This window comes from Aspergillus eucalypticola (assembly GCF_003184535.1).
Source record: "Aspergillus eucalypticola CBS 122712 chromosome Unknown BO83scaffold_6, whole genome shotgun sequence".
Lineage (NCBI taxonomy): Eukaryota > Fungi > Ascomycota > Eurotiomycetes > Eurotiales > Aspergillaceae > Aspergillus > Aspergillus eucalypticola.
Genome location: NW_020290280.1, coordinates 415,940 through 430,600, shown reverse-complemented (window position 1 = coordinate 430,600; position 14,661 = coordinate 415,940). Strand labels below are relative to the sequence as shown.

Here is a 14,661-nt window from a genome sequence, read left to right as displayed (position 1 = left end):
AGTATTAGTCTCTTGCTCTCAGTTATTGTCACACGAATGGATCCAGCTAAACTCCATTTTCTCCTCCTCTCATTAGTATTGATCAGTTCTACATATCTCGCTGCATTCATGAATGCAATGACTCTGGCTTGATAACTGAGATATTAGAAAGACAGGACATGTAATATAACAATTATAAAGTAGCAGTAACTTATGTTAATCGACACCGATGAAGTCCGTATATATCCTCTCCAAGTAAGTTGGTCTATAGACCATACTAACATGTCAACAGTTGAACCGAACAGGGCTCGACGTTACACTATTGATATTTGTATCTCGGTCCCATGGTATGTGAAGCAATTCAATCTAAGCATTGATGATGATCCTAGAGGAAATGCATTTATTCATTCAATATGTGTAATGCCATAGTAACAATCGCAAGAGCGATGATGATAATAACAATGATAATAAGTCCAGCCTATCAAACCCATCCATCCTAATAATATGAACAATTAAAACCCATGCCATAAACATATCGTAACACCATTACGTCCGAAATCAACTGCAAGCAAGCAAGCTAGCTAGCTACTCAGCTCATAGCTTAGCAGCCGGCTCGGCCTTGCCCGCCGACGAAATCTCATTGTACAACAAACTCGTCAGGAAATCGGCATAGTCCTCGCCCGTCACCTGGCCGGCAAAGTACCGCGCCGCGAGCTGGAACTTGTTGCCCTGGGGACCCTTGGCGGCCAGACTGTCAGCCTGCTCTTGCAGGAGACGCAGAGCGTACGCCTTGTCAACCTTCTTGCCGTCGGAGGTGGTGATGCCGTGGTGCGTCCATTGCCAGAGCTGACTGCGGGAGACTTCGGCGGTAGCGGCGTCCTCCTGTTTCTTTGTTAGTATACATTCTATGTTGTGCGTGAGAAAAAGGGAAGGGATTGGGGCGTACCATCAGGAAGTTGATGGGAATGCAGCCCACACCGCGGAGCCATCCCTCCATGTAGGACAGACCAATGTTCAGGTTCTTGCGGATGCCGTCTTCGGTGATCTTGCCGGGGACGTTGGTATTCAGGAGATCGTTGGCGGTGATGTGGACGTCCTCACGGCGGACAAACAGCTGGTTGGGGGTGGGCATGTAGGTGTTGAAGATCTCCGAGGCGATGGAGGCCAGAGCAGGGTGGGCAACCCAGGTGCCGTCGTGGCCGGCGCGCACTTCACGCAGCTTGTCGGCACGCACACTCTCCATGGCCTTGTCGTTGGCGGTGGGGTCGTTCTTGATTGGGATTTGAGCGGCCATGCCTCCCTTCAATATCATTAGCATCATCTTCACATAGCACCTTGATGTTTGAGGGGAGGGGGCCTACCATAGCATGAACTCCTCTGCGGTGGCAAGTCTTGATCAACAACTTCACATACGCATCCATAAACGGCACCGTCATGGTAACATCCGAACGATCCGGGAGCACAAAGTTAGGGTGCTTGCGGAACTTCTTAATGAAGGAGAAGATGTAATCCCAACGACCACAGTTCAATCCAGAGCTGTGTTCACGCAACTCGTAGATAATCTCATCCATCTCAAACGCCGCCGAGATGGTCTCAATCAGCACGGTACCACGGATCGTTCCGCGCGGCATGCCAATGTAGTCCTGAGCCAGGTTGAAGACGTCGTTCCACAGACGCGCCTCGAGGTGCGACTCCATCTTGGGGAGGTAGAAGTACGGGCCGAACCCGCGGGCAACGAGCTCCTTGGCATTGTGGTAGAAGTACAGACCAAAGTCGAACAGACTGCCGGAGATGGGGGTACCGTCGACAGTGAAGTGCTTCTCGTCGAGGTGCCAGCCACGAGCGCGAGCAATCAGAGTGGGGAGCACGCGGTCTGTCCGCAGCTTGTATTCCTTGCCACCCTGTGTGAAGTCGACCTGGCGGCGGATGGCGTCGTAGAGGTTAACTTGGCCGTTGATCATGTTTTCCCAGGTGGGGGCGCTGGAATCTGTTTATTGTTAGATGCTATGCTCTCTCACATATACTCCGGGAAGGAAGGGCGTACCCTCAAAATCAGCCATGTATGTCCAGACATCCGAGTTCAACGCGTTGACGACCATCTTGCGATCTGTGGGACCGGTGATTTCCACACGGCGGTCGACGAGTCCCGGAGCCGGGGGAGCACCCTTCCAGGCATCGTTCTCACGAATGTGCTTTGTCTCGGGCAGGAAGTCGGGGAGGTGACCCTTGTCAATCTCGGCCTGGCGGTCGATACGGCGCTGGAGGAGGGCCTTGCGAGTAGGGTTGAAGGTGCGGTGGAGGATGGCGAGGAAGGCACAGGCGTCCTTGGTGAGGATCTTGCGAGCTTCCGAGCTCACATTGCCGAGGATGACGACGTCCTTGAGTTGGGTGTCCACTTGCACCATGGTGGAGGATGGATTTGAGAGTCTTTATCTTATCGGGAAGTATATGAGTGGGGAGGGTATACTAAGATACTATCCGGACCGGCAGGATAGAAGTACTGAAGATGAGATGATATGATGAAGAAGGAAGTAGCGAAGAAGACTTTCAAGAACAACCAGCACTATTATAAGCTACCAGATGTGGAGGGAGAGCAAGAGAATATATGTTCTACACAGCGACTACGTCAGTCCCACCATTCACTTCACTAACCGCGGTCCATGGGGAGTCCCGATAAGCTGGATTGAACCCAAAATGAGGGCTGCTCCAGAGCTTCCATTCCACGTGACTTTTCCGCGGGAAACCCAGCTGCGATTCGGCCGATAACGGGCGGGGCACGCCGGCTACCGATTCCGACTTGCGGCTTATCGTTCAGGCCGATTTACTTCTTACTCGATACATTCGAGTACTATACTCTCTGTAGTGACCACTATATTAACGATACTATCCTGGAAGGTCTCGAGATGATTTTCCGACGTGGGTCGGTACTTGCTGGCTCTGTTGCAGCTGCCCAGATACTCACACTGCAATTGTCCACTCCAGTAGCCACTCACGCACTCAACCGAGGATGTTGATAAGCTCCTAAACTCCCCGCAGGCCCGAGAGCCCTTCCTCCCAACCGCGGTTCGCCGCCATCCTGCTGCCCTGTACTACTCCTCTCCTCCGTCCGTCCTGGAGCAAGCTTCCTGCGGTCCGGCCATCGCCTACACTCGACCGACTTGTCCCGATTGTGATACGGTGCTTTTTCTGATGTTGCGGAGCTGTATCATTGCTTCAGTGACTCACCCATGGCTGCAAAGGATTTTTGAACATGATGAGAATGCCACAGCTACTCTATGTATGCTCGTTCAATTCGCTACGCACATGCTATACGTCTACTATGAAACAAGGATCATAAGTACATCCAGTCATCGCTTCCACATGTGAACGCATGTGATCGCTGTCAACTCTAACTCCCCGCTGCTCTCCCGACCCCAGCTCCAGCTCGGGTTGCCACGGATTCGTCTGCAGCCAATCTGTACCGTCCGATCTGGACCAGTCTGGGCAAAAACAGGGAAGCAAAATAACAAGGTAACACGGGCTTCTAATCTGCCAGCTGCTGGCCTGCACACGCAGCTCCGTCCACCCGGTTACACAGTCTCAATATACCGTCGGACCTCCCTATCAATAGTCAGTATCCTTCATCTCACTGCAGCCCAGCTCCGCCACTCACCAATCCGTGACGGCCTCCTCCCACAAGCGCACTTCATGCTCCCGCGTGCCCCCAAAATGCTCCACAAACGCATCGCCAAAGACCTCCCGTGCGACACTGTCTTTGCGCATGAACGCCGTCGTGGCTTCCCGCAGCGACTTGGCTAATCGGACCCCCTTATCGCTTGCCCCGCCCATATCCTCGCCCTTGGACAGCGGCGGAACCGGAATCTCCAGCTTCTTCTCCACACCCCGCCATCCCAATGCAACAACTGCTGCTAAAACAAAATGCGGGTTTGCGTCAGCCCCGGGTACACGCACCTCCAGCCGGGTTGCTTTTGCGCTCGCCGTAGGTGGGGTGATAAGCCGAATCGAGGCCGCCCGATGCTCCAGTCCCCAGGAAACCGTAACCGGCGCCCAGAAGTTCTCCACCAGCCGCTTGTAAGAGTTCACCGTGGGTGCAAACATTGGCATGATATCAGGAAGACCAGTGAGGATTCCGGCTAGGAAATGTCGCCCTAGATCGGAGAGATAAGCCACATCGGGATATGGCGGATTTGGGTCGGGCGTGTCGCGGATGAACGCATTCTTCCCATCGCTCGAGACCAGTGAGATGTGCATGTGTCCGCTATTCCCGGGTAAACCCTCGCGTGGCTTGGCCATAAAGGTGGGTGTGATGCCGTGCTTGGTGCCGATCGACTTGACGACGTATCTGGCACGGTCAGTTTGATCTTATGTAGCTCGAAGTCACTCACTTGAATAGACCAGCTTTGTCCGCCATCTCTTTGGCCTCTCCGAACTGTAGTGCCTGCTACCATCAGCAGGGGACCATAACGTCACCCAATGCAACCTACCGCCTCATAAACACCGGGACCGCTCTCTGTATGCCAACCCTCGATTTCACAATTGAACTGCTCGCACGCGTCGAACACTCCATAATAGTAGCCTTGGTTGTGGATGGGACGGGTCAGACTGTACCCGAACATGCCCTCAGTCAGCGGGGGCAGGGACTCGACGGGGTTCTCCTTGAGAAAGGTTGCTGTGGCCGACGCATTGCGCTCGGGATCGGAGTGTGCTCCTGGCGCGCGGAACTGATAGAACTCATACTCCGCTGGGAAACCGTCAGCGAGTCTCAAGAAGAATATGACGAAAGCGCTTACCCCCCGCCATGGCACGATACCCCGCAGTCTCCGCCTTCCCCAGAGCGGACTTTAATAGCCCCCGCGGACAAGCACAGACCGGCTCATTCGTATCGGGATCCAAAAAGCTGACCAGGAAAAATGGTACATTGTTCTCCCACGGAATGCGACGGAAACTGCTTAGATCCGGAACTGCCACGAGATCGCGGTACCCGTTCTCTTTGTTGCTGATGGTCAATTCCTTGAAGTATGTGCGGTCATGCATATCCCAGCCAAAGATGACGGAGCAGAAGCCGAAGCCATCAGCTACGATGGAGAGGAACTTCTTCTTGGAGACGAGCTTGCCACGGAGCATGCCATCGACGTCAACACCGGCCAGCTTGACCCGAGTGTCATTCTGGAGGACATGGGCGACGTTCTCGAGGGTGACTTCGTAGGGTGGGGTGGTAGAGGACATGATGGTGATCGGGGTAATGACACCAGCAGCTTGAGGGTATACTGCTCGTGGAGGGAACTGACCAGCAGTGAAATTGGGGGGATGATGAGGGGAATGACGGTGAGGAGGCGAGCGGGACGCAAGGACGTCAGCCACCGCTGCTTATCAGTTAGAGGACCGTCACGGGGCCCGCCATGCTGATACTTGAAGCCACAGTGATTGGGATGTTTGCAGCCCTTATCATCTGTCTTGTCCAATGGAGACAGATACAGAGGTTGATTGACAATGAATGATGAATATTCAGCCAATATTAAACCGGCACACGAGCAGATGCAGTGTGCATGGTGGCCTGTGTGCCTGCGTGCCTGACAGCTGCCTGCCTTATCGGGATCGCCATTAGATAAGCGGGCTCCACTGTCCCGCATTCCTGCTTCATCATCCCTACTTCTCTTGCATATCTCTCTCTACTCACTTCTTCATTGTAATTCTCCTTGTCCGAGCTGGTACTTCCTCAATCGTCTCTATCCTTAATTGAATCTACTCCATATAAATTAGGGATATTTCAAGGTATGCCAATCCCATATAGTCACCCACACTGCCATCCACTCTACCCCGCACCATCCCCACTATCCCCCATCACAGCTAACACAACCCCAGAAAACCATGGCATCCGCTCCAAGAGGTCGTCTCCAAGGCAAGAATGCCATCATTACCGGTGCAGCTGGGTAACTTACACACTTCTGAACCCTCAATATCTCTCTATCGACCATCCCACTGACCAACCCAGCGGCATCGGCCTCGAAACCAGCATCCTCTTCGCCCGCGAAGGCGCCAACATCCTAATGGCCGACATCTCCGCCCCCGCCCTCGAGAAAGCCCTCGCCAAAGTCAAAGAAGTCGTTCCCACCGCTTCCCGCGTCGAGACCATCAAATGCGACGTCTCCAAGGAATCCGACGTACAAGCCATGGTCGAGTCCCAGGATAGCTGGGGCGGCACCGACGTCATCTTCAACAACGCGGGCATCATGCACGCCGACGATGCCGACGCCGTGGACACCCCGGAGAAGATCTGGGATCTGACGCATGACATCAACGTCAAGGGTGTGTGGTTTGGATGTAAGCATGCTGTGCTGAGTCTGCGTCGTCACAAGAAGACCAAGGGCAGCATCATCAACACGGCGAGTGTGGTCGCCTTGGTAGGAAGTGCTACGCCGCAGTTGGCGTACACGGCTAGTAAGGGTGCTGTGTTGGCGTTGACGCGCGAATTGGCTATTGTGCATGCGAGGGAGGGATTCCGGTTCAATGCGCTGTGTCCGGCGCCGTTGAAGTTAGTCTTCCTTTTTCTTTGTTTTTGATGCTGGTGTGGTTACTGACATGTTGTAGTACTCCCCTTTTGCAAGATTGGCTGGGTGACGACAAGCCCAAGCGCTTCCGGCGGGAGGTGCACTTCCCTACTGGTCGGTTCGGAGAGGCTATTGAGCAGGCTCATGCCGTGGTGTTTTTGGCTAGTGACGAGAGCAGTTTCGTCAATGGTAGTGACTTTGTTGTGGATGGTGGAATGTCCAAGGTATGTTTCCCGTTAGTTATCCTTGATTGGTCATTACTAACTAGATGTAAAAGGCGTATGTTACTCCAGAGGGACCGGCCACTGCTGCTCCTCAGAATCTGGGGCATTAGTATAGCCATCCTACGATATATGAATTGAATGATCTTTGAAATCCGGCTTTAAAAACCAGTACTACACTCTCAATCACAACAATCAATCTATGTAAATCAATTCATCTCTAATAATCTATCAAACAAGTCTATAACCACCATCACCACCACATGAAAAACATAATCTGTCAATTAAATCTTCTTCAACCCCAACACCCCCTCCTCCCGACTCAACGTCGTAAACCGACTAAACCCCCCAGCCCCCTTCTCCTCATCCACCCCATTCCTCCCACTCCCACCAACCCCCTGAATCGTATTACTCTCATCCCCCCTCTTCGCCGCCCACCTCCTCACAAAAACCCTCTTAACCCACTTCCACCCCTCGACACCACCCAAAAACAGACCCGCCTCGACAAACACAACCCCCCACTCCCACCCAATCCCAATATGCTTAAACACCACATCGTTAATCACAGGGATATACAGCACAGGAAACGTAAGCACGAATCCGATCACAATGCCCCAGAAGAGGTACTTGTTGCGGTAGATATCGGAGAGCCAGCCTGTGTATTTATTTCTAGGCTTAGAGTTTGAGGAGGTAGGGGTAGAAGAGTCATGCATATTGAACAGACTGCGTCGCAAATGCATCATCTCCCAGGCCAGGAGCAGCGCAAACCAGGTCATGCAGACGAAGGTGGTGGCGCGGGCACGGAAGACCGTGTCGCAGGGGGTCGAGTAACTACTGTTGCATTCTGTTGCGAGGTTGCCGTCGCCCCAGGCGAAGAGGACGAGGGTGAAGGCGCTGAGGCACAAGGCGGCCATCCAGATGCCGTAGACGAGGGTGTCGATGATAATCTCCGGGGTGAAGATGCCGTTTTTCTATTCATCATCCATTATTAGTATATGGTGTTATATGGTTATGTTAATGGGGAAAAGGTGGGGGGGCATACACTCTGCGGCGGTCTATCCATCACATCACTCGCCGCCATCTCCATTCCCAGTCCGATATCAGGCAGTCCAGATGTAATCATGATAATCCAAAGGATTTCCACCGGTGCGATAGGGAACACACTCTGGCCGTTCTCATCTTTGAAGACCAGTCCGATCAGTAGGGTTAGCGCCAACCCTACGTTCTCGGCAAGTAAATGCAGTACGAATTTCTGGATATTGTCGAAGATGCGACGACCCTCTTCGATACCGTTGATGATGCTTGCGAAGTTGTCATCTGTTAGGACCAGCTCCGATGCATCTTTCGCCACGTCGCTGCCTGCTTGACCCATTGCGATGCCCACGTCTGCCCGCTTCAGCGACGGCGAATCGTTCACTCCGTCGCCTGTCATCGCGGCGTACCGGCCGCGGCGGTGCAACGCCTCGATCATTCGCACTTTGGTGTGCGGGGCACAGCGCGCGATCACGGCGGGGAGGGTTGGTAGGGCGTCGATTTCGGACTCGCTGAGCGAGTCGAATTGGCTGGCTGTCATGACGAGGTTGTCGGCCACGTCGCGCGAGAGGAGCTGTGCGTTAGCGGGGATGATGCCGACTTGGGCGGCGATGGCTCGGGCGGTGCCTGGGTGGTCGCCTGTTACCATGTGCACGGAGATGCCGGCGCGGTGGCATTCTTCGATGGCTCCGGCGGTCTCTGGGCGAGGGGGGTCGTAGAGCCCGATCAGCCCGGCGAAGGTGAGGTCTTGTTCGACGGTGTCACGGGGTGGGACGTCGGTGAAGGTGGAGGAGCTGGTGCGGTGGGCGAGTGCGAGTACGCGCAGGCCTTCGCGTGCCAGTGCTTCCATGTTTTGGAGGATGGTGTTGCGGATGTCGTCGGTTAGGGGCACGGGTTCGGAGGTGCCGGTGGTCCAGACGATGGATGTGCAGGCTTCGAGGACGCGTTCCACGGCACCCTTGGTGAAGATCACGTCGGTGTCGTCCCGGCGGAAGATCACGGACATCTTTTTGATGGTCGAGTCGAAGGGGTACTCGGCCTGCTGTGTCCATACGGGCTTGTCGCCTGCGGTCCATCTTTCCCGGCCCCAGTCGAAGCGTGCGGCGAAGACCTGGATGGCGATGTCGGTGGGCTCGCCACGGGCTTGCCATTCTCCGTTTTCTTCGGAGCGGTGCACGTGTGCGAGGTTCGCCATAGCTGCGACGTCCAGATAGCGCTGCAGCAGCGCACTGTTTGTCACTATCTCTTGCGGCGTCTTGGTGTCGCCTTCGCTTTCTCCTTCTCCGGGCATGGCGTCGATGACCTTGAGCTCGCCGTCATACGGGTCCAATGGATCCCGGGAGACTCCAACTGAGACTGTACCCAGCCCTGGTACCCAGGCCTTCTTAGCCACCATGCGTCCTTGGGTGAGTGTGCCCGTCTTGTCGGAGCAGATGTTCGACACGGCGCCCAATGCCTCGAGGGAATCCATCTTCCGCACAATCACGTTCCTCTCGACCATCTGCTTCGTGCCCATAGCCATGGTGACCGTCAACACGACCACGAGACAAGCGGGAATCATGGCCAATCCGGTAGCCACAGCGTAGATGATCACTTCCTTGTCATCGCGCATGTCATTGGCGCCCATCACAATTATTGCAAATACTACTGCAATTCCAAACAACAGCAGCGCCAGCTTACTCAATTTCCGCTGAAGTGGCGTCCCCACGTTAATTCCCAGGAACCGACCCACTGCATCCGTGCATGTCAATGTCCAAGCCACCACATACCACCGCTTCTTGGTCTCGCCTTGAGGACCGCGACGGACGGGCCGGCGCCGCTGGTTGCCATTCTCACGGAGTGCCGCAGCAATCGCACCGATCTCGGTTTTCATACCAGTGCTGATCACCACGCCGCGCGCGCGGCCCCGGGTGACAGTGGAGGAGCTGTAGGCGATGTTGAGACGGTCGCCGGGTCCAGTGTCAGCAGGGAAGGTAGTAGTGGATGACTTTGTAACGGGGAGGGATTCGCCAGTAAGAAGGGCTTCGTCTGTTTCAAAGTTCATCGTCTCCACTAGTCTATATTGTGTTAGACCAATATCTCATTATGAATGTATCAATGGAGTGGCAAATGTATGACGCATACCGTAAATCAGCCGGAACTGTATCTCCCACTTTCAAATCGACCATATCACCCACGACGATCTCCTTGGCGGGAATGGTGCCTGTCTTGCCGTCACGGGTGACGACTCCTGTGGGTGAACTGAGGCCGCGTAGCGAGTCCATGGTCTTCTCGGCGGCGTAGTCCTGGTAGACGCCTACGATGATGTTCAGGGCGATAACGGCCCCGATGACACCGCCTTCGATCCAAGATTCAATGCCGAAACTGACGGCCATGGCGATGATGAGGACCTGAGCAGTAGAGCATCTTAGCGAGATGAAGACATGATAGGAGAAGTGGACAACTTACCAGCATCATTGCGTTTGCCACCTGGCGAATGATAATCTTCGCGAGGGAGATGCCCTCGTCCCCTTCGAGTTCGTTGGGCCCCCATTTCTGAAGACGAGACTTTGCTTCCTGGGTGCTGAGACCTTCTTCTGAGTTGACAGAAAGCTCTTGCAAGACGGAAGCATAGGGAAGGGTGTGGGCGGGTGCGGAGAGGGGAGAGTGGGAGGCGTTGGAGGCAGTCTGAGACTGTTTCTCAGTGCCCATATTGGGGTATCTGTGTGTTGTTTCTGTGTCTGTGTGTAATGCTTGGGGTTTTCTCTACTAAAGGTATGGATTCACGGAGGTGTCATGTAGAATGTATCCTCTATGGAATGAGAGTCCATACACGTGAGGCGAAGTAGTGAATTGATCTGATCTGATCTGTTCTAGATCCTGATTCTTGCTTATTTCCAATATTAAACTCTCTCTTCGACATGATCCCGGGGAATTCATCCTTCTTATAAGTGTTTCTGTATCGCCGGACCTGGAAGTAGTCTTGGCATAGAGTATAGACACCCAAGGCCGAGCAGAACTGCCCAGCCCGCCAAGCGCCAATCACAGAGCCCCCGGAAGCGATGCCTTGGCGCCAACCTTGGGCGCGAAGTCGGCGAGTCTCGCCTCTTTCGGGATTATGACGCATACGACCACAGCATTCCGCCACGTGAGCCAGTGCGAGCATCGAGACCCGAGTTCGAGCGTTATGATTGGTGCAGCGGCCGAGTGGCCCCAGCGGAAACGCCAAGGTGTTCCGGAGCGCGGAGACTTGGCGCCTCCTGAGGCAATAATACAGACTGCACCGCAGGGTGACTGTCCGGTGGCCTTGGCGTGCTGCTGCGCGGGGGTCTGAGGGCCACTCGCTGGCTCAACTTTAAATGCAGCCGTCTCTGTCCTCGGAGACCTGCCCCAATTCCCCCGCCGGTGATGGATCCCATTCCCAGTATCCCCCCATGCAACCATCCCCACCACCTTACCCCTGCTGACGCTGCTGATGCTGCTTTGGAAGCTGTCGTGAGGAGTGAGTCGCTGGCTTCGAGCCGATTTATCCGACGCGTCATCTCCTGAGCGCAGTTGACCTATCGATCTTATCTTTGTTGTTGTTCCTCCGTATACTTCCGATGGCTGGGGATACGCACCACACCGGCATAGTGGGTGTCATTGTGGGTGCAGTGGTGTTGTTTGTGGCCTTGAGTACGATCCCATTGTGAGTTCTAGTGTTCCAGTGTCCCCTATTGGAGGCTCAACTGCTGCATGCATGCCTGGTGGAGGATGCTGCATGCTGGTTGAATTCCATTGTTTGGATGTATCTAACCTGACAGTATCGTGCTGTACCATCATCGTCGACGAGCAACTACCAGACGCAGTAGCGAACTCCGCAACCTCACCGATGGCGGCATAATGCGGCAGGTATCGGTCGATCGATGGCTGGACGAGCAGACACACGCGAGCTGCGAGGATCGGTTATACGCTCAGGAATCCTGGTAAGGCTGTTCTCCTTTGGGTGGCGCCAACGCTTGGCCGAGATGCGGGGACACATTGCTGGTAGCGGTCTTGGCCGGACTTGCGTTCCATAGAACTGATGCATGGCTTCCTTGGTAGTCCCATCTGTCTGTCAACCCTAGCAGCGTCCCAAGATACCCTTCCTTTTCCCGAGCCGGCCTGGGTCGCACCATCACCCCACGACGAGCCCAACCTGCATGACACAATGGAGGCCGATCGAGTGTCTGGGAGGAGAAACATCCTGGTCCTCAACCGTTGCCACCATGTCTTCCATGCGTCCTGTCTCGCATCATGGTTCGAATACCATCAGTATAGATGCCCGATTTGTCAGACATCATATTTCAGCGAATAGCCCGCTACAACATTGCAGATAGTCAGCGACCGCAATGGAAAGTCTTTGTTCCCGCGTATATCTTTTGCCAAGACTAGTGCTATGGTTGGCAAACTCTAAGTCTGTTCATGTCCATTTGACTCGTTCGAACAGGGTCGTCACCATGACCACGATGTCACTTCAGAACCAAGCATGTTAGTTGTGCATGGCAGACCCTGAATGAGTGCGTTAATGTACGACCACTAGCTGCATGGCTAGAGCGTAGCATATGTTGGCAGTCGGGGAAGACCCCACTATTTGGCTAGGATCCTCTTCCCGAAACTTTCTAGAACACACATCAGGCAGATCCCCGGGCTATTCTAGCCTTATCATCGTTGCCACTGGGATGCAGACAACCTATCGACTCACTTCAGCGTCTAACCGAGTGCACTACTGTGCGCACAATGGCCTTCGTCCGTGCGCAAATGGATCGCCTCCTTGGATAATCTCGTCAAAGCGTGCGCTGACTCGGCTGTAGTTGAGCCCGTAGCGACCAAGCTCGCGCAGCCGAAATGACACCCAGTCTTGGTATATTCTGTCGGACGTGGCAATCCCCGCGATGAAGAGCGGCCACGTGATGCGCACCATCAAGTGCGGTCTGCTGCGATGTAGCTTCAAAGAAAGTTCCAGAACCTGGGAAACGGCATCATGCAGGGTCATCATCCCTGCACCCTGCAGTCCTTTGGCTAGGGTGTCTTTGAAGCACAGGTGAAAGTACACAATTGTGCCGTAGTAAGTAATGGCTGCCCAAAAGATCGTTTCCATCACGCGACGTCCGTCACCTACGACTTCACACGAGGGCGCAGACTTGGCGGAACTCAACAAGGTGTCGAATTCCTGATCAGTGGATTAGTCGCTTTCGGCCATCCATGTACAGACATGACAGGTCATCTGCAGGGATGAGACGGATACTTACATCAGATAATACGTTGAGTTCATTAATGATCTCAAGGCCCGACTTGATTGAAGGATTTCCTTGCCGAAATAACTCCGTGATCTTGAATTGCAGTACATGACTTCGATGATACAACGATAGCCCCGGCATATTCTCCATATCATCCAATTGGGCGGTGGTGGGGTAGGAATCGCCCCAGAATCGAGACGGGGACTGTCTGCCAATCCTATACAGCTCAGAAAGACTCAATCCCGCATTTCCTGCTTCGTCTTGCATAAAAAACCGGAACAGGTCGGCATCGAGCCTGGCAGCACCTGGGCCAGAGAGCAAAGCGCCCGGTGTGAAAAAGTACAGAGTCCAAAGCAGAAAAAGAGGGACCGCTGTATGTCGAAGTCTGTCTTTGGATAAATTCGCAGTCTGTTGCAGCACAGGGCTGTCGCACGCGCTCATGCTCTGGGCCTCATCTGCGACATTACATAGTGCAGTCGGCGAACTTGTCTCTGCATTTGCGACATTTGGAGGCTCTAGTTGTTTGAGTGACGGGACGACATGGTTGAAGAGTAGACTCTCGATCCCGCGGATGTGAATATTGATTCCAGCAGTCCCGCTGCCAAATCGGTTCTCATAATCAATCATCATCCACAAGGTAATGAAGATGGCTTCGATCTGCGCCGGGGACTTGACGTCTGGTTTCAGCGCTTCCCGAAGACCAGAGAGAGCCCGGCCATAGTGCAACCTACTGTCCATGTCGGACAGACTCTCAATGGTACATTGTCCGTCCGTCTTGTCCCGGTCGTACAAACGCGACCGGTTGATCTCACTCGACGTAGTCGCCAACATCATGCTCATAACCATGGGTTCTTTGACTGCAATTTTATGGTATGCATAAGACACGGTAGACCACGGCCAATGCTTACCAAGGATCACGACCAGCGCAGAATCCTGAAGATAATTCAAGCACGAGCGATCAAGGTCCGATATAACCAACGAATTGGCCGCTTGGATGCTGTTCCCAGCACCACCAGTGGGCGATAAAGAACGCGCAGGAGACGGGACAGGCTGACAGACCATCTGCGCTTCCAGCGGGCGAGTGTCTCTTCCGGGCCTTTTAGCTGGACCCCGGGGGATGGGGCCGCCCTTCCACTCACATACGATCCGGGCCGCAGTGCAACGCCGGCACTGTGGCTCCTGCTGGCCAGGAACGAATAGTTTCTCTTCGTCGCATTTGACCTTGCGAATTCTACACGTGCGACAACCTGTGGTGCAGTAAGTCCGACCATTCTTAGAAAGAGACACCGAGAAAAAGCAAACCTAGACAATTGGCGTAAGACAGAACTGGTGGGGATCCTTACCGGTCTTGGACCGAGTCCTCCTGCCGAGCCCATGCATCGTCTATCGGTTCTATCGCGTGCTTGCCGTTGCTCCACTTACTCGCGGTGTGCCTGTCGGGGAGGAATGTCCTGTCAGACTCGACATGTAACCTGGTCAAAAGTAGGGCCATTAGAGACACCGAGCCGAGACAAACCAACCAGGAGGACATCAAAAGGAGAGGGGGGAAGAGAAAATGCGGAGAATCGAATCGCCAACCGATGCTCTTTTTTCCCTCCTGCCGCCATTCCTGCCGAGCCTCGCCCGCCGATTGGCTGCATCGGC

General features: G+C 54.2%; 6 protein-coding genes across 6 annotated transcripts; 2 read left to right on the top strand and 4 right to left on the bottom strand.

Annotated features, from left to right (window-relative positions):
* Positions 1-367: 367 nt before the first annotated feature.
* On the bottom strand, positions 368-2,564 carry BO83DRAFT_376313 (malate synthase). The gene is made up of 4 exons (XM_025530676.1): positions 2,024-2,564; positions 1,341-1,966; positions 926-1,279; positions 368-861 (listed from the first exon to the last, which is right to left on the bottom strand). The coding sequence occupies exons 1-4, from the start codon at positions 2,382-2,384 to the stop codon at positions 574-576; spliced, it is 1,629 nt and encodes a 542-aa protein (XP_025390540.1). The 5' UTR covers positions 2,385-2,564; the 3' UTR covers positions 368-573.
* Positions 2,565-3,548: 984 nt separating this feature from the next.
* Positions 3,549-5,205, bottom strand: BO83DRAFT_308130 (glutamine synthetase family protein; the record flags this gene model as incomplete). The annotated part of the gene is made up of 5 exons (XM_025527355.1): positions 3,549-3,579; positions 3,632-4,321; positions 4,365-4,417; positions 4,464-4,720; positions 4,770-5,205. 5 exons carry the CDS (start codon positions 5,203-5,205, stop codon positions 3,549-3,551), a joined length of 1,467 nt encoding a protein of 488 aa, XP_025390539.1.
* Positions 5,206-5,481: 276 nt separating this feature from the next.
* On the top strand, positions 5,482-6,996 carry BO83DRAFT_214268 (putative short-chain dehydrogenase/reductase family protein). The gene is made up of 5 exons (XM_025526756.1): positions 5,482-5,751; positions 5,842-5,909; positions 5,972-6,511; positions 6,568-6,751; positions 6,805-6,996. The coding sequence occupies exons 2-5, from the start codon at positions 5,848-5,850 to the stop codon at positions 6,859-6,861; spliced, it is 843 nt and encodes a 280-aa protein (XP_025390538.1). The 5' UTR covers positions 5,482-5,751; positions 5,842-5,847; the 3' UTR covers positions 6,862-6,996.
* A 36-nt stretch (positions 6,997-7,032) lies between these two features.
* Positions 7,033-10,471, bottom strand: BO83DRAFT_307901 (sodium P-type ATPase; the record flags this gene model as incomplete). The annotated part of the gene is made up of 4 exons (XM_025527351.1): positions 7,033-7,719; positions 7,791-9,837; positions 9,905-10,170; positions 10,229-10,471. The coding sequence occupies 4 exons, from the start codon at positions 10,469-10,471 to the stop codon at positions 7,033-7,035; spliced, it is 3,243 nt and encodes a 1,080-aa protein (XP_025390537.1).
* A 672-nt stretch (positions 10,472-11,143) lies between these two features.
* Positions 11,144-12,299, top strand: BO83DRAFT_214223 (uncharacterized protein). The gene is made up of 3 exons (XM_025526755.1): positions 11,144-11,447; positions 11,563-11,724; positions 11,843-12,299. Exons 1-3 carry the CDS (start codon positions 11,362-11,364, stop codon positions 12,093-12,095), a joined length of 501 nt encoding a protein of 166 aa, XP_025390536.1. The 5' UTR covers positions 11,144-11,361; the 3' UTR covers positions 12,096-12,299.
* A 204-nt stretch (positions 12,300-12,503) lies between these two features.
* BO83DRAFT_307263 (uncharacterized protein) lies at positions 12,504-14,397 on the bottom strand (the record flags this gene model as incomplete). The annotated part of the gene is made up of 3 exons (XM_025527328.1): positions 12,504-12,950; positions 13,030-14,264; positions 14,361-14,397. The coding sequence occupies 3 exons, from the start codon at positions 14,395-14,397 to the stop codon at positions 12,504-12,506; spliced, it is 1,719 nt and encodes a 572-aa protein (XP_025390535.1).
* Positions 14,398-14,661: the final 264 nt, after the last annotated feature.

Excerpts from the sequence above, each read along its gene's own strand:
- BO83DRAFT_376313 (XM_025530676.1), bottom strand. The coding sequence starts at position 2,384 with ATGGTGCAAGTGGACACCCAACTCAAGGACGTCGTCATCCTCGGCAAT. Across the intron at positions 1,280-1,340 it reads GCAGAGGAGTTCATGCTATG|GGAGGCATGGCCGCTCAAAT; the intron begins GTAGGCCCCCTC and ends ATGATATTGAAG. Across the intron at positions 862-925 it reads TTCCCATCAACTTCCTGATG|GAGGACGCCGCTACCGCCGA; the intron begins GTACGCCCCAAT and ends ACAAAGAAACAG.
- BO83DRAFT_214223 (XM_025526755.1), top strand. The coding sequence starts at position 11,362 with ATGGCTGGGGATACGCACCACACCGGCATAGTGGGTGTCATTGTGGGT. Across the intron at positions 11,448-11,562 it reads GCCTTGAGTACGATCCCATT|TATCGTGCTGTACCATCATC; the intron begins GTGAGTTCTAGT and ends CTAACCTGACAG. Across the intron at positions 11,725-11,842 it reads TTATACGCTCAGGAATCCTG|TCCCATCTGTCTGTCAACCC; the intron begins GTAAGGCTGTTC and ends CTTCCTTGGTAG.
- BO83DRAFT_214268 (XM_025526756.1), top strand. The coding sequence starts at position 5,848 with ATGGCATCCGCTCCAAGAGGTCGTCTCCAAGGCAAGAATGCCATCATT. Across the intron at positions 5,910-5,971 it reads ATCATTACCGGTGCAGCTGG|CGGCATCGGCCTCGAAACCA; the intron begins GTAACTTACACA and ends TGACCAACCCAG. Across the intron at positions 6,752-6,804 it reads TGGATGGTGGAATGTCCAAG|GCGTATGTTACTCCAGAGGG; the intron begins GTATGTTTCCCG and ends TAGATGTAAAAG.